Below are 23,406 nucleotides of genomic sequence, written 5' to 3' on the forward strand. Positions count from 1 at the left end.
TTGACTACACAATACAACATGGGCCAACCCGGAACAATATCTGGCATGACCATGCGTTGCACACTCACATGTATGGGCTATACCAGCAGATGGCCCCTACGGCATCCTCTCCTAACCAAGGTTCATCAGCGTAAAAGACTCGCTGGTGCAAAGAGCATGCAAGTTGGACGTTAGAAGACTGGAAGGTGTGCTGGTCGGATAATTCACGTTATTTACTCCACACTGTGGATGGTCATGTATGGATTTAGCATCAACAATATGAGGCTCTTCATCCATCATGCATGGTATCAAATGTGCAGGCTGGTGGGGGTGGTTGTATGGTGTGGGGCATGTTTCACTGGCAGTAACTTGGACCCCCTGGTACATGTGGAACAACGTATCAGTGGTCTCTGCTATCGTCAACTGCTTGCTGACTGTGTACACCCCGCTATGTTACACTTTTTCCCAAATGGCAATGGTGTCTTCCTAGATGACAGTGCGCCGAGCCATCGGTCACTTGCTGTGCAGGAATGGTTTGAGAAACACAGTTCTGACTTCCAGCATATCGATTGGCCTCCGAACTCCCCCCACCCCCCGATATCAATTGTATAGAGCACTTGTGGGACTCTATGGAAGGGTATATAATGCATCTGGATACACCAATCACCCCTATACTTGCATTGCTGACCTCATTACACACAGCTTAGTTGGCCATGCTTCCCGAATGCTTCCGTTCTTGTTGAATCAGTGCCATGTCAGATAGCTGCTATACTGAGGGCAAAAGAAGGCTCAATGAAGTATTAGGTTGGTGGTCATAATTCAGTGTATATGTGTGTATATATATATATATATATATATATATATATATATATATATATATATTATTTTTTTTTTTTTTTTTTTTTTGTTACAGTTAATTTCTTCACTGATTATTTATCACTATGCACTATTTGTTATTTTTTTACCAGTGTAATTGAAGTTCAGAGAGATACAGACTACAGCATTAATTTTTTGGCTGCAGGATTACCTTTGGCTTTGGAGATGTGAGTATAACATGCATTTTTTTTAAAAATTTGAATAGCTAATTAACATATTTTCACAAATAATTCCAGAGCCAAATTTTTTTTTGTCACTGAGGACCTTTTATTTTGACATAACTGACAATAAAAAGGAAGATTTTATTCCTTTTGTTTCATTAGTTCCTTTAACACCAGAGTATGGCATTGAGAATATTACATATTTATCTCAAATAGCATTGATTATAGTTCTTGCTGAATAGTGAAAGCGGCCTTGTATCAGATTGACTTGGAAAGTGTGGTTTCAGTTGCGTGTCCTGAAAGGCTGAGTAAAACATCACATGGTATTGATTTTGCTGTATGATAATGCAAGAACTCAAAATAAAGAATAGTTGCGTCTGGACAAAAATGTATAATTATGTGTCAGTCAGATGATACTTAACTTTTGTCATGTTGATTTGGAGTTATAAAATGTTACCTATTAAGTCATCATCACCATTCTAAGGGCCAAGCTCTGTTGCCATAGAGACCTTTTTTCTCCACTTAACCCAAATTTTGGCCCTTTGTTTTGCTTCCCTCCAGTTCATTCTTGAGATTTGGAGCACATCATCAAGTAGTGTGATTCTTGGTCGTCCTCAGCTTCTTTTCCCTTCAAACTGTCCTAATATGGTTTCTATCCAATCATTGTGTCTCCTGAGATGTCCCAGGAACCGCATCTTCCTCTTTATTTTGGTTTTCTTGATTGTTCTTTGTTCCTCAGCTACTCTGAAGACCTTTTGATTTGTCTTTTTGTCTCTCCAGTTGATTTTCATCAATGTTCTCCAGCAAAACATATCAAATGCTTCATCCTATTAAGTATGCAATTAAATTTGATTTAAATGAATAATTTAAATGGAGGGAAGGTGAACCTAAATAATGAATTTTCTTGTCTATTCTCTGTTATGATGAGCCCCACCAACTCATGATCCATAGCAAGTAAACCAAATTTCTTAGATCAAATGACGATTATAAGGGATCCCGAAATTATCATCGCTTATGGCTTCCAGAGAATAGTATAAAGTGAATATTGATTTACAATGTGATATTTGTGAAACAAAATTTTTTGATGTTTTCTGTTGATTGGACTGATATTAATGATTAAACATCTGCTAAACTTCATATAGTCCTGCAAATTGTCAAAAGCACTTGTAATTAACTCTAAATATTTAACAGTGCACTTTAAAAGATGCAGTTTTCAATGTCAATAAACAAATTCGCAAGTTTTTTTTTTTTTTTTGCATACCACTTTTTATGGTTTTTGATATGACACGGACATATTATAACAAGGTGTCCTGTTTCAGGAAATCTGGCTACTTTATGAATAGCTTATTGTATGCAGTCTGTATTGTTGGGATTAGTGGTTTTTAATTTTCCAGTGATGCCACCAAGACTATGAGGCATCAGTATGTTGTTATTGTAAATTTAACATGTCTGTTAGTCACCTGCGTTGTTTTACATAATGAAAAACACGAGCATTCGAGAAGAAAAAAAAATTATCTGATTCTTGTTCAAGGCTCATTTTAATTCTTTTGCTTTTTATAAAACATAAGGATGGCATTGAAAGTAAAATATAATATATAATAATGATAGTATTTTTAATTTGGATATGAAAAATTGAAAATCCAAAATGATGAATTCTGTGTTTGTAAATACAGCTTCTAAAAGAATGTCACAGATTTTTTTTTTTATTGTTAGCTTGGATGTAAACCTTTTTTTTTTTTTTTTGTGCAGTTTAAAAATTTTACATTACAAAAAGTTGAGAAACACTGGACTAGATGGAGCATTTAACAGATGTTTAGCTTTCATTTGTATCACAGAGAACAGCATTTGATAAAGAAGTGAATGATTCTGTTACAGTAATTATTAGTTACTCTGTTAATAACCCCAGAAATCACAAGGCAGGACAGGTGGCTATGTTCATCTGTGTGCAATGAATACATTAATGTAACAGCAGATTTCTAATATAAAATTCATTTTTCATTCTCTTCTATATCCATTTCTGCTGCCCAATGTTTTACGAGAAAAATTCATCAAACCCTGCAAACTTAATGTATATCATCTAAACATTATACAGCTGTGAAGTAACTTGAGATAGTGCTGAAAAATGGATGCAGAAGAGAATGGGGAAAAAAATAGTCTATGAATACACATAGTTAACCAACTTTCACATTTTTCCCACTGCCAACATTTGTCCTTTTATTTTAAATAGATTTTGTACTTAGTCGCTTAGTCAAATTAAAAGTAATGTGGATTATTATACATAGCTCATCCTCTGCAGGACAAGAATATTGAAGCTGCTTCTAGTATAACCCAAAGATTGTGGCCTTCTTATTTAATTATTCCTGTTCTTTTTTGTTTGTTATATCATTTTAGTGATCTTATTATTTATACAAGTGCTAAGATGATTTGATTGCTTAGAAATGTACGAGATGATTTTTATTGGGCAGATAGCTTGCTAAAATGTTAGTAATAATAATAATAATAATAATATTTGCCATCTAGTGCAAGGAAGACATGGAAAAAGTCAAGGGAGTCTTGAAAAAAATCCCCACCAAGTAGATAAGAAAATACAAATTATATGCTTGACTCCTCATATAGATAAGTATCCAGTTAACCTTTGAATTTATTCAAACTGTCAACCTCAACTATCTGTGAGGGCAACTTTTTCCAGCAATCAACGACTGACTGGCTAAAAGAAAACTTCTCACAATCTAATATAAAATGTGGAATTCTTTATAACAGTGAAAATTCCACCTCATTTATTTTATTAATCTCTCTCAGAGTCTTATAAACTTCCATCAGGTCACCTCTGAGGTGCATGGTTGCCAAGCTCTGTAGCCCACATAATCACTTTCCTTGTGTAGTCATCGTTTTGCTGATCTCACCATTTGAATTGCCCTGTTTACACTGTTCAGAAAACTTCATATTTGCCCATGTCGTAACTCCCAGGTCCCTCTCTTCCTTCCACTGTTTCTAATTCAAACATTTATTTTGGGGTTGCTATTCCTCAAGTGTAAGACGTTACATTTAGCTGCATTAAATCTTGACTGCTACTTCTCTAACCATTTTTCGTCTGTTCAAGTCATCCCGAAGGAGTGCTGCTTGTCACTGATCATTAACGACTCTACCAATCTTTACGTCGTCTGCAAATTTTGACATCATGCCTTATATCCCTTCATCCATGTCATTTATGAGAATGAGTAAGAACAGTTGTCCAAGATCCCACTCCTGAGTTACACCAATTTGAAGAATATCCATTAATCACAACCTTCTGCTGTGCAGCTACAGAGCAATCCATTTTAGAATAGTTCCTGTAATCCCATCCTGTTCTAGCTTATACAGTAACCTCTCATGGGGGACTGAGTCAAATGCTCTGCTAAAATCCAAATAAACTATGTCGAAATTGGTGCCTACATCCAGCTCATGAGTAACTGTGTCAAAATAGCCTACTAAGTTAATTAAACATGATTATCCCTTAACAAAATCATGTTGTGTTTCCTTCAGAATGCCATATCTGTCAATGTCCCTGGGTTGCACTCTTAATCATTGCCTCTAAGATTTTCCCTATCAGTGAGGTCAAACTAACTGGCCTGTAGTTACCAACTTCGGTTCTAAGAGTGAAGTGGGAAATTACCAGCCAGTTAGTCTAACTTCAGTAGTTGGGAAAATCATGGAGACTATGTTCAAGGGTGGAATTCAGGATCACTTAGATAGAAATGGAATTCTGAAGGATACTCAGCATGGTTTTGTAAAGGGAAAATCATGTTTAACTAATCTAGTTATCTATTTTGACAGGGTCACTCAAGGACTGGACTTAGGGAATAATTTCGTTGTTTATTTGGATTTCAGCAAAGCATTTGACTCAGTCCCACATGAGTGGTTACATTATAAGCTGGAACAGGTTGGAATTGCAGTGAAAATCCTTAGATGGACAGCTGAATGGCTTCAGGGCAGGAGGCAGAGAGTTGTGATAAATGGTTATTCCTCAGATTGGGTTGATGCAAAAAGGGGGGTTCCCCAAGGATCAGTATTAGGACCACTGTTGTTTTGATTTTCATAAATAACATCGATGAAGGAATAGAGGGCATGATGTAAAGACTGGTAGAATAGTTAATGATTGCTGCCAAGCAGAGCTTCTTCAGAATGATCTAGATAGACTTCAGGGATGGTCAGAAAAATGGCAGCTATGCTTGAATCCAGCCAAGTGTAAGGTATTGAACTTGAGAACAGTAACCCCAAAATAGCTTACACACTTGGCAGAGTTGTATAAGCTATTTTGGGACTTGTATAAGTTGTATAAGGGACTTGGGTATTACGATGCAGTCAGATATGAAGTTCTCTGAGCATTGTAGACTGGTTTAGTAGAGATAAGGACATCATAATCCCATTATATAAGGCTATTGTTAGACCACACTTGGAATACTGTGTTGAAGTATGAAGACCACACCTCTCTTCTTGAAAGGGTCCAAAGACGGGTAACTCGCCTGGTAAGATCAGTAAAAGGGTGTCCATAAGAGGCAAGACTTCGAATATGTGGGTTGCAGAGCTTTGAAACTAGGCACCTTAGAGGAGATTTGATTGAGCTGTTTAAGGCTCTGAGAGGCATAAGCAAAATGAATGAGGACGAAATTTTCACAACTATAAATAATTCTAGAACAAGGGCCATAACTTCAAGTTAAGAAGGGGAGTTTAGACTGGATTGCAAGAAATTTTATTTTAGCCAGTGAGTTATAAATTACTGGAATAAGTTACCTACATGGGTGGTAGAGGCTGACAGTTTGGGGAAATTGAACAATCAGTTGGATAATTACCTAACTTGGCCAGTTAGTCTAACTTCAGTTTAAAATTAATAATAAGAAAATTTTAAAAATAATAATATTATTATTATTTTAAAATTTTCTTATTTTTTAAATTTTCTTCTTATTATTATTATTGTTTTAATTTTCTTCTTATTATTTTTAAAATTTTCTTATTATTAATTTGTTTTTATTCTTATTTTATTTTATTTATTTTATTTTATTATTATTTATTTTTCAGCTGGTGCAGCATAAGCCATAGGCTTCCTTGCTCCATGTGGCCATTACTAATACAAATACTAATTCACTCTTAGAACTGCCTTTATGTATTGGTAATAAGTTGGCACTTCTCCAATTCAAAGGAATCTCTCCTCCCCCCCCAAGTCCAAAGATGCCTTCATAATTAACCTCAGTTGTTTGATACACTCCCTGGCAGTCTCCCTCAAAACTTGATAGATGTATGCCATCAGCTCTGGGAGCCTTACTTGTCTTTATGCTCAAACTTTTTTTAGCATAAAGTCATCTGTAATAACAAAATCACTAATTTGGTATGGATCAGCCTCACTAGCACAGCCTCTTCTCAGCATGAAGGATCTTTTGTCAGTAAAGACCAATGCAAAGTACCTATTCAATTCAGCTGAGTTACCAAAGGCTTTTTCACACCCAGTGCACAAGGGTCCAATCTGATTAGCTTTCTTCTTTATTGTAGTAGTAGTAATAGTGGCATGTGATGCAAGAAAGCAAGTGTATGAGCTTATGCTCATACACTTGCTTTCTTGCATCACATGAAAATCACACCATTCCCTCCAAATGTTGTGAAAATCACACCATTCCCTCCAGTTCCTCCTTAAATTTATTCAACCTATCAACGTCCACAACGACATATGGAAGTTAATTTCCAGCAATCAACCACCTGCTGGCTAAAGGCAAATTTCCGCACATCTATTCTACATTTGTCCTTTCTTAATTTGAATTTATGCCCCCTTAGGTTCGTAATCTGAACAAGTGGAAGGATCCCATCAGAATTCAGCGTGCTGAACCCATTCAAGGCCTTATACACCTCAATCAGATCACTGCGCAGGTGCCTAGTCTCCAGCCACTGCAATTTGCAGAACTTACGCCTCTCTTGGTAAGAGGATCCTTTCATTCACCTCACCAATCTTGTTGCCCTTCTCTGTACACACTCAAGTAAATCTACATCCTTCCTAAAATGAGGCCTCCAGACCTGTACGCAGTGCTCAAGGCGTGGCCTGACCATTGCCTTATACAGAGGGACAATCACCTCCTTTTCCCTGCTAGCAAAATTCCTATATATCATTGACAAAACCCCATGACCTGCCCTGGCAGCCTGTCTGCATTGCTCAGAAAACTTCATATCTGACTGCACAATTACTCTCAGGTCTTTTTCATTTTCTACCACCTTAAGTGTAGTACCACACAGTTGGTACGTTTCTCTGGGCTTACTACTACCCATATGCAGTACTTTGCATTTGTCAAGGTTTTTAAACTTCAGTTGCCACTTCTTAGCCCATCTGCCCAAATTAAATAGATCCTGTTGCAGTAGCACACTGCTATTACTGTCATTAACAACCCTGCCAACCTTTGTATCAACTGCAAACTTCGACATTAAGCCTGATATACCTTCATCAATATCATTGATAAATATACAAAACAACAGTGGACCCAACACCGAACCCTGTGGGACTCCACTAATAACATTAGTCCATGAAGACCAGCGCATTCTGCCTCGGGGTTGCCGCTGTGTTGTGGGATGACCAAGTGCAAGCTCTGGTGTTGATGTGGGCAGCTGAGAGCTTGATGGGCCCCTTAATTTAAATCCTTCGAGAGGCATCCACCCTGTCCTTCAAGCTCTCATGTAGGCCCATAACACCGCTGAGTTGTCGCCTGATTTCCTTACACTCCTTACATTTCACAAGTTGCACATTTTTTTAGGCTGTGATGCCTTGGAGAATCGCCCCCCTCAGTTCTCCCCCGAGTCACAGCACTCCTGCCACTTTGTGCCCATTGCTTTGCTGCTCTAGTTTGGGGCATGCTATTTTAAATTAATAAGATAAATAAATTAATTAAATGTCAATACTACGCTATCTAATCGAAACAGTGAAGCGTATTACGCTATATAATTATACGTTAGAGCTACCTAGTTACCTCAATTAAAAATTTGAATTCCCTATCACTATATACAAAAACAATGGCTGCAAGATTCGAACGAAATAATGGTTTTACGTATATTAAGTAGTAATCCACAAAAACTCTTTATCTAAATTAAAATAAAAATAACCAGCGTAACTATAACTATAAGACTACATATTAAGTACAATATTAAATAACAATTATGTAAATAAAAAGGCAAACACTTATTGCTTTTTCGGAGCCTGTAACTCACAGCTATAAGTTTTAAAGAGAGTCAGTGCCCTCTTTTTTGTATTCACATACATGAAAAATTCCTTGACCGCTTTCTTTGTTCTCTTAGCTAGTGTTTTCTCATATGCAGCTTTGGCCTCCCTTACCTTATATGTGGTACTGTTACAGATCCGCTTGTACCTGTTGTAGGCTTTAGTACTTTTCATTTTTCTATCTTTTTCTGCTCTATTTGACTGGCAAGCTCCATAGTCATCCATTCAGCATCTTCCTCATGCAATATTTTCTTAATTGTATGTATGTATGCATTTGTGGCTTCTGTGATTTTTACTTTAAAAGTATTCCATAATTCAATTGTATTTGCCCTCCCTCGGCAATCTACCCAATTCACAGATGCCATATATCACCTTAACTGTTAGTCTTCTCTTCTGAAGTTAAAACCTGTGCCTTTACCTTTAACTACTGCAACATCTTTCTTCATCTTCCAACTGACAATTGAATGATCACTTCCTGACAATGTTTCCTGTATAATCCTGTGATGTCATCTTATTCATTAGTAATGACAATGTCAAGAATATTCTCACCCCTAGTACATTTCTAAAATGTTGGTACAAATAATAAGCATCTAGTTAATTTAAAAAAATTTTTCCAAATGGTGAGTTTCCCCTCCCACTTATTCCAATCAATCTGGAGCAGATTGAAGACACCCGTGATATGATATTCGCACTTGCTTACCCATTTCATCTGCCTATAGAGACTTTCGTTATAAGCTTCATAATCTTCCAATCTGTAGATCACTCCCCTCTGATTATACCTTTGCTTACAACTGATATGCCCCACACAGTTTCTATGCTGGCAGATGTAACTTTGGACTCAAAAGCTCTTTTCATGTTTATGCTGCTTTTGATAAGAAGCGTGAACTCTCTATCCCCTTCTGTCATTCCTCATCAGCCATTTTCAATCCACTACCAGATGAAGGCCTCTCCAGAAACTTTCCAGTTCCTTTTGTTTTGTGCAGTGGCCATCCATTTACTACCCATGAATTTGTGAATTTCATCTATCCATCTCCGTCGTTGTCTTCCAGGTTTTCTTCTAGCTCCTCTTGGGTATCATGTCTTCGAGCTATGTGTCCTGCCCAAGACCATTTTAGTTCTTTAGTTTTGATAAGAATGTCCTTTACTTTAGTTTTCTGCCTAATCCATGTGTTTCTCTTCTTATCTAACAGTTGGATTCCCAATATAATTCGTTCCATTCTTTGCTGTGTAGTTCTCAGCTTCTCTTCTATTCTTTTGGTGAGTGCCCAAGTTTCACTTCCGTAAGTCATGGTGGGGAGTATACATTGGTTCATTATTTTGTGTTTCAGACAAATTGGGATATTGCTCCTCAGTATGTGACTATATTTCCTGAATGCTATCCATCCAACATTTATTCTTCTCTTGACTTCCAGCCATTTATCAATATTGCAGCTAATGACTTGTCCCAGATAAGTATGACTGCACCTTTTCAATTACTGCTCCTTCAATCATTATGTTCCTTTCTGTGGCATACTTGTTCATTGTTACTTTTGTTTTAGCCATATTCATCTTTAGTCCTAACCTTATGAACACAATGTCATCTGCAAATCGTAAATGGTTTAGTACTCTCCGTTCACATTAACTCCTTTCTGCAACCATTCTAATATTCTGAAAGCTTCCTCAAGGGCAGCAGTAAACAACTTCGGAGATATTGTGTCTCCTTATCAAACTCCTTTCTCAATTTTAAATTTGCTACTGTCTTTGTCTAGTCTAATAAAGGAGGTAGCATTCTCATATATTTTCTTCAAAATCATAATATATGGGGTATCTATGCCTTGTCTTTCCAGTGTCCGATACATTGCCGTATGCTGTATGGAGTTAATGGTGTTTTATATTCATAATGGTGTTTTGTATTCATTTACTTTCCCCGTTAGCTGTGATATTATGTGAAGGTGATCCATAGTTGAGAATCCTGTCCTAAAGCCAGCTTGCTCTTTTGGTTGATTCTCATCAAGTATTCTTTCTAATCTGTTAGTAATGACCCATGTGAACAACTTGTAGATGTGGCATAACAAGCTAATTAGTCTATAATTTCCAATTTCTCATTTATCTCTTTTCTTATGCAGCAAAACTATGATTGCATTATTCCACTCCTTAGGCATCACACCTTTTCTAATGCATTTTGTGAAGAGTCTTGCCAGTTTTTATGTCATGTCCCTTCCTCTCAATTTTAACAACTCTACATTAACTTCATCTTCCCCCGGGGCTTTCTGATTCTTCATTTTCTTCAATGCATGTTGTGCCTCATCAGGAAGGATATCGAGTATGTTGTATGTGTTACTAATTTGCGATCCATCTTCCCCACTGCTGGCATCGCTCCCTTACTCCTTGTATAATTCTCTATATTAGTCTTCTGCTATTTGAATTATGCCTTCTCTGCTATTTATAAGTACACCATCGCTATTCTTCAGTTTCAGTATCATTTGTCTTTCTGTATTACTGCTCACGGCTGCTGATTTAAGTCCTTTGTTTTCCCTTAATGCTTGTTCTACTTTTCTTGTCTTAAATCTTCTTATGTCCTCTCTGAGTCTCTTTCTAATGGCTTTGCATAACTCAGTATACTCAGTTTTGTCCTTGTCAGTGTTTGTTGCTCTTCATTTATCATCCTTGGGTCATCATGACAAGTGTGTTTCTTGATTAATTTTTTCTTTGGATTTCTTTTTACCTATAGGTTTCTTGGGCTTTATCACTTTCAGAAAGTTGTAATATTCCTCGTCGATATCTTGGTGCAGAGCAGTCTACAGAAGCTCAAACTTGTTCTTATGTTCCAGTACATACCACTTTTTTTGTCCTCTTCTGTTATCTCAAAGATCTTCATATTATTTACTCAAGTCAGTTTTTTTCCTTTCTTTTCTTACATCTATATCAAGTGTGCATCTTACTATTCTGTGATCACTTCCAACATTTACCTTGTTCAGGACGGTAACATCATTCACAATATATCTTCTGATAATGAGGATGAAGCCGATTTCATTAATTGTTAATCCATTTGGGCTCTTCTGTGTCCACTTTCTGTTCATCCTTTTCTTGAAAAAAGTGTTCATTACTGACAGTCCTTGAGATTCTGCAAATTCCACAAGTCTTTCATCTCTTTCATTTCTTTCACCAATTCCAAAATTTCCTATAGTTCCCGTTTCTGTGCTATTTTGTCTCTTTCAAACCTTAGCATTGACGTCTCCCATAATGATAGTGTAGTGGGTTTTCTGCTCATCTAGAAGACTCAATTTCGGTGTACATTTCTTCAACTTCTTTATAATCATGGCTTGATGTTGGTGCATAAATAATTACAACCTTTAGCTTGTATCTCTTAGAAATCCTGATTAGTAGTCTTGACACCCTTTGTGATGTACTTTTGAATTTCAAGATTTTTTTTATATCTTTATGTACCAGAAAGCCAACTCCACCTTCACTCCTTTCACTGTTTCCATTGGTATACAGCAGATTTCCACTTGATAAATTTATAAGTGATTCATTTCTTCTTTCAGCCAAATCGATGATATTCCAATTCACATTTTCTAATTCTTTTTCCTGCTCTAATATCCTGTCTTCACTGATGAGGAATCTTATGTTGTAATAGGCCAAGTTCAGTTTCTGTGCATGGTAGCCTGGTTGTACCCAGAGATTCTTAGTACCCTCTGCTTCTACTCTTATCCTCTCGTGGCCATAAGAGGGGGAGTGAAAGCCGCTGGGGAGTGAGGGCCATTTGTTTCATCGTACTGTCATGTGTTGGAGGGTTTGGTCTTTTCCTCTTCACGCTGACCAGGCATCTTGAAGAGAACCACTACACATTTGTTGCCACCAAAGTGAAGTAACAAGGCTTACCATCAAGAAAGTGTGCATGAGTGGATTTTAGGGAGACAGGCCAACCGGATTTTTCCTAAATCTTCTGAAATAGAAAGATATTGGATCCATCAGTGTTTTCGACTGAGTGTCTGATAACACACAGCATGCCCGTTCCCCTCTAAGCTTCTCTTATCATCCCTGTCTTTCTTAATTACATTATATATACCATAGTGGAACTCATCATCCCCAATTTCTGGGTGGCAGCACCACTTTTTTGTTAGCTATGTTATGTCATCATTAATTCTAGCAGGAGTTCAAATTCAGCCGTTTTGACAACACTTTTGAAATTACTGTAAACACAGGCAAGACTAAGTAATCTTCTATAGTTAACTACTCTAACACCCTTTGAAGTGATTTAGGTTTGTATTCCAAGCTTTATCTTCTCCCTAATTTGTGTTGATGCGCCATAAAAAAATCAATCAATCAGTCTCCCGTATTTGAATTATCGCTACCCTCAGAACGTCTTATCAATATAGACTGTTGGGGCAACAAACGAATTCTTGTTTGTTGTCCCATTGTTGCTACATGGCATCTGTTAACTGGATAGATATCTTACAGAGAGCGAATACAATTGAATTATGGTATACTTTTAAAACATTAATCACAGAAGTCTTGAATGCTTACCAAAGTTAAGTGAAGCGAACAAGACGGTACGGGCATATAGAAAGAATGGGGAGAATGGAGATTAAATAAAAGAGATCTGAAGAAAAAATGAATGGTAAATAAGTTCAGAGAAACACCAAGAGTAAAGTGGATTGATGCTCTCAGGCAAGCATTAAAAATGGCTTACTCTGACTAGGGTTAAAGATTTAAAAAATTAGGACAGGATAAAAGAAAATAGTAAATGGAAGAGTTTTTATTTTTTATATATACGAAAACCCCAAACATAGAGGTATTAGAAGCTACAGAACTTAGTACCGTGCATGGATTGTTATTGTTTGTTTGTTTGTTATTTGGTTTTTAGGAGCATTAGCAACTAAGGCCATATTGCTCCGGGATATGCGGTGGTCATTCCCTGACCTTTCCGCATCCTCCGTATTTGGTGGTGACGGGCTCGAACCCCGGTCTAATCAAGAAGCATGTGCTACGCACTGCTGCTCCTTCCCACCTGGCTACGGAGGCGCCCACTGTGCATGGATTAAAAGTTGAGAAGACGAAAGAAGATGCTTGTTGACATTAGACTTGAATTTCTGTAGATTGTAATTCTCAGGAAATACGTATAAAGAAAGAGTATTCCAGAAGATGGAAGTTGAATGAATAAATGATAAAGAAGGAAAGTTGGTTCTGTGAGTTTGAAACTGGACAGTAAAACATAGGGAGCAGAAGAATCTTTTTTGCTAGATATAAAACAGGACTGAATTCTAGAAGAATTGAAATCAACTATAACTGTGTTATAGTTGATTTCGGGCAAAGTATAACTGTGTTATTTCTGCCTGACCCAAGATTTACCTAGAGATCAGCATTTAAGGAATTGGTAGTGGATATTCGAGAAGTTGAAGCTGTTTGTGCAAGGCAAGGTTTCTCAAACTGGAAGGTGGAATGCAATGTGCTATCATCAGCAAAACTATGGAGAGGATTTTCGACAATGGAAGAAGGTCATTAACGTGCAAGAAGAAAAGGGTGAGAGAAAGAACTGTACCTCGAGGAACACCAGCATTAGTGGAAAAGTTAAAGACAGAGAGACATCTACCATCACCTGCAGCGAGCAGTCAAAGAGAAAAGGGATACTCAATTATAAAAAAACAGTTGACAAACCATAAGATGGAAGCTTATTTAGAAGACCATGCCAAACACAATCAAAAGGCTTTTGAAATGTCGAGCAACTGTTTCACCAAACTTTTCCACTGAATTTGTCCACAAATGGGTAAGATACATCAGAATATCACCAGTGGATCAACATGACAGAATCCACACAGGCAACTGTTGATCAGATAGAATGTTTCCAAGTAGTTTGAGTTGGCTGTTAATTAATTTCTCCATTACTTTAGAAAGAGTAGAAGTAAGTCCAGAAGGGCTGATTTTTATGCAACCATAGCAACTTGTACATCCATTAGGTATATAACAGATTCTGGATGATGATGGATACTACAGGTTCCAAAACCTTTCATGTTTTAGGGTCACCATTAAAAAATAATAAATAAAAATTTTTAAAAATTCAGTACTTTTGACCATTAAACTGTACACAACAGAGAATAAGTTAGTCACTTTTAAGAATCTTTTCCCTTAATATATTTCAGGATTCTGAGAATTTTCATATTCAAGTTTTCATAAAATTGTTCAAATGATGTAAGCACCACTTTAGACTGAATTTTTCACCTCATCATTGATCTTTTGACATAAACAAATATAAACCACATGGTCAAAAATCAAAGCTATAGAGACAACTCCCAACCCCAAAAATTAACAACTGTTTAATTAATCTCGTAGTTGTGGTGCTATACCGGAGGTGTAACTTGAAAATAATGAGCCCATTAACTGTCAGCTGAAGATAAAAAACTATAATTTTCCGTACCCTACTAAATATAGACAAAATTTTAATTGGTATGGTTTTTGAATTTTTATTTATCTTTTACACAGAGCAATTGCATGACTGCACTCAGTAGGTACGGCCCACTACTTCTCTTCTACTTTTAATTCATAGTAATGCTGCTAGTGTTGAAAACTGACTGCTACTAATGCCACAGAGTTTAGTATTATGTCTTTGTTTCTGATTCTTTCCCACATGATCTTACATTTATTAATGGTTGCTAACAGTTCCAAACTACACCTTTTTGAAAGATTGATTTGAAATATTCATTATTATTTTTGAATAATAAACACAGAAGTGATAATCACTCAGGTAGAGAGTTAGCAGCATGTGTGCCACAAAGGTGCAAAATTTGCACCTTCAGTGTGTGCCAAATGTGAAATAAAGTTTGAAAAAAAAAATTGAAAATGAGGTGAATAATAGCATCTAAAATATACATGTTTTAAAATTTTTCTAAAACTATTTATACATATAACAAACAGAAATATATGTGCATGTGCACATTTTAAATTTTCACACAGGGCATTTTAAACTTGAAAATGGAAGAAGCTAATAGCTTCATCTTTATATTTTATGCTTATTTTTTTTTTCCAAATTTCAAACAGATTTATTTTTTGTTTTTTTTTTAAAATAAAGCGGGTAAAAAATACGGCAGAAGTGATAATCACTCAGTATAGAGAGTTAGCAGCATCCATGTGCCACGAAGGTGCAAATTTCCCAACTTCATGGTATGCCAAACGTGAAATAAATTTTGAAAAAAAAACTGAAAATGAGGTGAATAATAAAATCTAATATATGCATATGCTTTAAAATTTTTCTAAACTATTTATATGGGTAAAAAATAAGCCATTTTTAAAATATTTTATCTTTTTAATTTAAAAAAAAAATGCATGCAGTAATTATTGTAATCCATGAGAAAAGATGAAATAAAACTTTTCCAGATAATAAAAATAAAGTTTATATTTGTCAGGTATGGCATCACCATGTTTGTAACAATTAGAGGCATCACAACTGCAGAACTAAAAAAGTAGGAATTCAGTTTCCTAGCCCTTAACCCAGAAGTGCCTATGCAAGACCTGGGATGCCACACAAAAAGAATATTTATGCAAAAATTGTTGGTTCTAGGTTAATGACTGAAACTCTATCTTCCTAACTATACCCACAGCTTTATTGGCCTGTAGGCTTGAAAGATTTTTCATTAAATAAACGTGAAATTTCAACATCGTTAATTACATTTTTTTCAACTTCACTCCCATAATTTCTCATTGACACAAAAGTTTTTTTTTCTGTAAATATCGATGCAAAGTAACTATTGAGTTCATCTGCAACTTCAGCTGGTGTATCTAATACTATCCCACACCCATTACATAAAAGTCTGATCTGGTTTGTCCTTCTCTTCTTTGCATTTATACAGGCAGTTTTCGTTTTATGAGATTTTTTTTTCAAAGTATCAACAAAATCGAAAATATGAACATTAATTGCAAAAAATGAATGTTAAACATTCATAAATACCTTATTTCAAACCATGCATGTAGCTATACAATACAGCGTACCCAGCTTTACAATGTTAATCCGTTCCAGAGACACCATCGTATCATGAAAATATCGTAATATGAACCCATTAACACATTGTTTTTTGGCAATTCGTTCCACTACCTCAGAAGTTGAAATTTTCGCTATATAACTCTCTAAAAGATCGTTTTTATAGTGCAAATTGTATTAGTTACCAATTCAAATCAATAAAATGCACTACACTTTCATTGTTATCATATGTTCTGTTATAAGAACCAATTTTGAAGGCCTTTGTGACATTTTTCTAAAGCACATTTCTGGAGGTCACGACCATAAAGCAATAAAAACAATTTGAACTTTTCGGTTTATTGGGCTTTTCTGTTAGTGCAAGCAATTATAAATGGGTAGTAAACTCAATGTTATTGCATTTGTGAAAATACCGATAGCTGGAATTGTGTGGTTTTTGTGTTATGGCAAAATGTGTTTTCCCTTTACTGAAATCTTCGATCATATAAAAAACATAAATAAATTTTCAGAATCTTCTCTTCATTCCTTTTTTTTTTTTTATTTGCTACTCCAATTTTTTTTTTTTTTTTATTTTCTCTTTTGTAATATAGTCCTGTTATTTCTTCCATATGTTAACATTTTTCTTAAAACTTATTTCTGAAGATTCAGATTTTTTAACAAAAATTAGAATCTTAAGGATTACTGAAAGGTCAGCCTATTTAACCCTTTGCTTTGAAAAGGGTTGGCTAGTCCTGGGGTTTTCATATAGAAATAGACATGAAGTACATAGACACAAATTCATACATTCTAAGCTGTTGCACTGGCTGCAAGTAAACAGTTGCAATGAATGAAGTTGTAAACTCTTCTGATTGTTCAAAGTATAAATTTAAAAATAGTGAAATATGAGCAGTTTCATTTCAGTGCCAAAAATATGAACTATTTCAAATTCTAGTTCTTCTGCTATAAAAACTTGTTTAAATCCAGTTAATTTAAAAAGGAACTGATTTTTTCCTCATTAGGTTAGTGTTATCTGTTTTTGTGAGCTAAACAAATACAGTAGTGTAAAGTTTTCAAAATTAAATTTGTATGCTTTACATGTTTGGTTTTGAACAAGAAGAGGCTTTTTGCTCTCACTGAAAACAGGAATATTCAACTAGGGTGGTGAACCTTTTTAAGGGTGTGCGCGAAAATTGGCTAAATCTTTAAAAAAAAAAAAAAAACTACCTGCATGTGCTGATCTGAATTTTGCAAAGTGCTTATCAATATTTTTCTCATAGACGTTTTACTTGACAAATGCATAACCAAAAAAAGAATGAAAAAAAATAAGACATTATTTCAAAGATGCTTTAATAAAGGTATTAAAATAAATCCTTCATAACAAAAATGTAACTTTTAGCTTACAGAACAAATTTAATATAAAATGATAAACCTCATATTATAAATATAAAACATCAGTGAGACTTCTGTTGCTGCACCATTGACGACAGATACTTTACATCAGGCTTATACTTTATAACTTTTTGAGCTATGCATGGAGCGTAGCTCTAAAAGCTTTTTATAATAGCTCTTTCATTCGTAGAGCTACTCCTATGACTAGACTTAAAGTTCATCACTGAGAACAATCACTCACAAGAATATGTTGATAAGAAAATTTTCAGTAATGCTGTTGCCAGATTTTTTAAACTGACAAAAGTTTCACGAATGGAATTCTAAACTTTTAATACCTTATTTTCTGCAGTTTTCTTTGCTTATCCCGTCACTAATCATTCCCTTTCAATATTTTTTAAATCAGCTCTGAGATCGATAAATTTTTTCCTCCAAATTGAGCTGCTTGAGAATCAATCAATTGCATCTCAAAATCATCCAGGTTGATCCACTGAAACACTTTCAGATTCAGTTTGGCTAGTTTTGCACTGTCTGCAAACTTAATGAATTTTCTGGTTTTTTTACAATTCTCTGAACTTGACAAATCTTGAAGAAAACTGTTCAATAGTTGACTTAATGATGTTCAGACATAGCATTTGAAAGCTCTGACGGTCTGTTTTCTTATCAGTTTCAAGATCAGTGATGTATCTTTCTAGATTTGGGAAATATTTAAAATTGCCACTGCTGACATCGCGTTTGAAAACTCCCAGTTAATTTCAAATGCCTTTATGTTATCAAACATAACATCAAAGGCCTTACCAGAGCTCTGTCATTTGACGTTCAGATCATTTAAATATGAGCCGAAATTTGTAAAGAATCAATTTACAAATCCACACAATGTCAGACATATCTTTTACATTTTTGATCTGTGAAAAACAGATTGATTTCGTCCAGACATTCAACAAATCGATTAAAAACAGACCCTTGACTCAGCCAAAGAACATTGTTTTACATAAGTTAGCATTAGCAGAGGCATACAATGCAATAAAGCAAGCTTATGCAGCGTCAGCAAAAAAACCTCCCATTTCACCTCTCCATTTGTTCCAAATACCTGTCCAGCTCAGCTTTAAATTTTTTTAGGCTATTAAAAAATTAAAAAGTCTGTTCCACCAATCAACTACCCACCAGCTAAATGCAAATTTCTGCACATCTGTTCTACAATAGACTTTTCTCAATTTGAAACTGTATCCCCTGAGGTTCTTAATCTGAGCAAGAGGAAGAATTCCATCAGCATTCAGCTTGCTCAACCCATTCAAGGCTTTATGCACCTCAATCAGACCACCTCTCAGGTGCCTACTCTCCAGGCACTACAATTTTCAGAACTTAAGCATTTCTTGGTAAGAGCATCCCTTTGTTCCCCTCACCAATCTTGTTGCCCTTCTTTGTACTCCTTCTAGCAACTCTACATCCTTCCTAAAATGAGGCCTCCAGATCTGTACATAGTACTCTAGGTGTGGCCTGACCATTGCTTTGTATAATGAGATAATCACCTCCCTGTCCCTACTAGAAAAATTCCTATATATCATTGACAAGACTCCATGACCTTGGCAGCCCATCTGCACTGCTCAGCAAACTTAATATGTGATTGCACAATTACCCCTCAGGTCTTTTCCACATCCCTGAGTGTAGTACCAGGGAAGTGGAAAACCACATCGTAGTAATCAATATACAGTTGGTACGTTTATCTTTGGTTGTTGCTATCCATATGCAGTACTTTGCATTTGTCAATGTTAAACTTCAGTTGCCACTTCACAGCCCATTTGCCCAACTTATCTAGATCCAGTTGAAGTAGCATACTGTCTTTACTCTAGATCCATTTGTAGTAGCATACTGTTGGCAGGGTTGTTAACTATAGCCCTGTCAACCTTTGTATCATCTGCAAACTTGGACATTAAACCTGATATACCTTCATCAATATCATTGATAAATATACAAAACAACAGTGATCCCAACACTGAACCCTGGGGAACTTCACTAATAACATTTGTCCACGAAGAGCAGTGTCCATTGATTACCACTCTGTTGTCTCCCACTCAACCATCCCTTGATCCAGTGTAGCAACTTACCCTTAATGCCATACCTCTCCAATTTGTACAGCAGTCTTCCATGTGCAACAATAACAAAAGCTTTCCTGAAATTCAAGTATATGATATCAAAATTATTTTTGGCATTCAGTTCCTTTGTGACCACATCGTAGTATTCAATCCAATTTGGTCAGACAAGACTTCCCTTTAACAAACCTATGCTGTGTCTTAACTATTACTGCTCTTTTGTCTAGATGATCCTGCAATGCTTCTTTAACCAGTGATTCCATTGTGTTCCGGGGAAAATAAGTTAAACTAACAGATCTGTAGTTACTTGTCCTTTATACATCGAATGCGCTTCATTCAATAAATTCTGAAATTGTCTTTTGTTTTAAAAGAATGCAAAGAAATTAAAATTAATATCATCGGTTACAGTTTGTATCACATCTTTAAGTTCCTTTAGACCAGCTTTTGCATACAAAGCCTTCTCTTGTATGATGCAATGAAAGCCTACCAGTGTATGACCGACATATTTTGCAAATAGATTTACAAAATCTTCTCTACCAATTATACTGGGTGCACCATAGGCTTTGATGGAAATTGCTTTTGAAACCTTAATACTGTCCCAGGGGCTCATGGTGAATGTAGGCTTGGCACACCCAGTGTCCTGTGCTGGTTATCATCATTCTTCTCTTTCTTGGTGATTCCCTTCTACTTCTGACTCTCTCTCTCTCTCATTCGCTCCATTTTTTTTTTTTTTTGGCTGGTGCAGCATAAGCTTCAGGCTTCCTTGCACTATGTGGCTAGTAATAATAATGTCAATTAGACAGTTTATAACTGCCTTACTTCAGCCCCCCCCTGGTATTTCCAGGTAATGTTACTGTGTTAATCAATTCTTCGCATACTTCGTCACCCATACAAAATCAAGCAGTAATGGCTAGCCTAGCTGATACTGTGACAGTGCTCTCTCATCAAGACAAATAGAAAAGAATTTGCATGAAGCCAAATCTTTTGTTAACTGTTTTGCTATATTCTTTTCCAACTTAATTATTCTCTCTTTAACTGTGTTTCTACTTGCAGGCAAATCTTCAATGCATTGAATAATTTTTTTTCTTTTCTGAAATATTTTCAAAAATGAAAGGAACAGATTCTAACCATGCTTCTTTAATATACTCCCCACCACTGAGTGGGTGAGCAATAACCTTTGAAATCTCTAAATAACAACAACTAATATGGAACTACCTGAAACAAATTACATTAAACACATGACTGAATTTTTCTCGTGCTCATTTCTCAAGAAATGTATTGTTTTTGTTCGTGCTTATTTTTATTGCTAAGCTGTTTATGAACAGTTTCATAAAGCCGCTTTACGGAGGAAGTCCTACACACAACTATTTCATAACAAAATGTATAATGCTTTATTATCCTTCTTAATCTTACCAAATCTTTCACTCCAAGATTCTTGACATTCTCTGCTACTCCTCTCTTCACTTGAAGGTTTTTGTTTCTTTGCTGATTCAGCTGATATTCTGAATAATGTGTAAAAGGCAAATAGCAATTAAAATATTTATGGGAATTAATGAAAAATAATCTCCAATCCTTTGCTCCCATACTCTGATGTCAGGGTTGGTTTGCAGGTGTGTTCAGAATCTTACCGATACCTATCATCAGACCATGCTGTTGGTGATGCTTTATCCTGGATCCAGGATTCTTGTGTAGTGTAAGCCTGGGGTAAACTTTGCTCCCATACTCTGAACATCAGGGTTGGAGTGCAGGCTAGTTCAGAAACAAATTACTGCATGAATACAGCTATTTATTGAATGCCGTAACATCATTACATGCATGGCAGAGAGAATGGGCATGCACAGGTCGCGACTCAAGGAGGATTCTTGGATTGATGTTGTTTGAGGTTTGAAATTTTTTTGGGAAGTTCTGAATTGTGTGTGCTCCTTTGGGCACGCATGCCATACGTTCGCCACCCCTGATCTAGAGTATAAACCAATGTATTCAACCTTATGGCTTAGGGTTGGGGACAAACTGTTTCAAAGCTTACTGGCTTCTTATCAGCTTTGGGTGGTTTCTATTAGTGAACATATGCAGAATTGTGAATAATATAGTCGAGCAATTCGTTCGCCTGATGAAAACACCTCCCGTTCAACCAAAACAATCTGTGCTTTATGATTCATATCTTGGGCCTGAATCAGGAGTGCATCTTCTGATATATCACTAGATACCTAAATATAGCTTATTATCTGAATTCCTATAATATATTTAAATGCTGCCACTCAATTACATGGACAGAAAAAGGACAGTAAAATTACCATTTTTCATCCCCCAACAGCTGGTGTCTGGATGTTTTGTCTTCCATCTTAATGTGGACTACGGTTATAAGATGCTGATTTCATATTCTTCAAACCCAATCAGTTATTTTTGTTATTACTGAACAAATGGCAATGAATAATTAAAATAGAGTGCTATCAGACTTGGAATAAGTTGCCTCCACAGGATAATTTTCCTAAACTACCAGCCTCAATCATGAGGCTGGTAGCTTAGGGAAATTCAAAGCTTAGCTGGATAGGTAGCTACATGAAACCTTCCCACATCACCTATCCATCCCCTCCAATAATTTGTCTAGTTCTTGAATTTATTCAAACATCCACAACAACAGATGGAAGTTAGTTCCAACAACCATCCAAATGCTGATAGCCTTCCGCACACATATCCTGCAACCATCCTTCCTCAGTTTCAATTTATGTCCCCTCTTGTGTGTAATCTGAGAGAGGAAGAATGCCATCATCATTGAGCTTGTTCAATCCATTCAAAGCCTTTAAACATCTCACTGAAATCACCTTGCAGATACTGCGATTTGAATAACTGAAGCCTTTCTTAGTAAGACCACTCTTTTGTTTCCTTCACCAGTCTCATTTTCCTTTTTTGCACCCATTCCAACAGATCTACATATTGTGTCTGTAATTGCTTGTGCTCTTTGGTCGGTTTGTTGAATGAAAAACTGGAGATTGTGGGAGAAAAAAATCATGCAACCAATTAACTGATTAACGTGGCCTTATTTTAAAAAAGTTGATAATAGTTTCCTCTGTTGACATAGAATTCAAACCCAGGTGTTTTCCATACTTAAGACTTTGCCAGTCTTTCTATTTTTTATTATTTTTTTCAATTAATATTCCCTATGCCAATATGGAAGTACTATTTACTTTGAACATGTATTGGCAAATTATGCAAGGATGCAAGCTTATACAGCATCAGCAAAAAAAAAAAAAAAAAAAACACCACCCCCTTCCTACATCACCAAGCCATTGAACGTATTGATTTGTCTAATTCCTCCTTAAATTTATTCAAACTACCCACTTCCAAAATGCTGGATGAAAGTTTGTTCAAACAATCAACTATCCTCTGGCTGAGAGCAAATTTCTGCACATCTATCCTGCAGCCATTCTTTCTCAATTTAAATTTATGCTTCTTTATGTGCATCTCCTCCTACCACATAAACTAGATAAAGGAGTAAAATTGCTTCCGAGTAAAAATCAGCTTGTTTGGAAATTTTTTAACTTTGTTATAAAAACAGAAATTCTACACAAAATAGGATCTACTGAAAAACACGATGTATTGTTATGAATAGGATTATCTGGTATCATTTTTTAAATTAATATCTAACGAAGAGCTACAGAGGCTCGATTTATCATATGTTATATCAATATTTGAAATATTACAGATTACCTCATAGCTTCATAGAATGTCATCTACACCATACTCTCCAAATAATATTGA

The 23,406-nt window shown here is 35.8% G+C and overlaps 1 protein-coding gene across 1 annotated transcript in view; it reads left to right on the forward strand.

Moving 5' to 3' along the window:
• The window catches only part of LOC150076274 (vacuolar protein sorting-associated protein 37A-like), a 186,457-nt gene that overhangs the window by 25,706 nt on the left and 137,345 nt on the right, over positions 1-23,406 (forward strand). The window contains exon 2 of the mRNA XM_090387453.1: positions 948-1,022. Within this exon, the coding sequence (XP_090243579.1) occupies positions 948-1,022 (75 nt within the window). The remainder of the gene's footprint in view (positions 1-947; positions 1,023-23,406) is intronic.

This window comes from Mastigoproctus giganteus, chromosome 13, assembly GCF_048544385.1.
Source record: "Mastigoproctus giganteus isolate SK-2022 chromosome 13, ASM4854438v1, whole genome shotgun sequence".
Lineage (NCBI taxonomy): Eukaryota > Metazoa > Arthropoda > Arachnida > Uropygi > Thelyphonidae > Mastigoproctus > Mastigoproctus giganteus.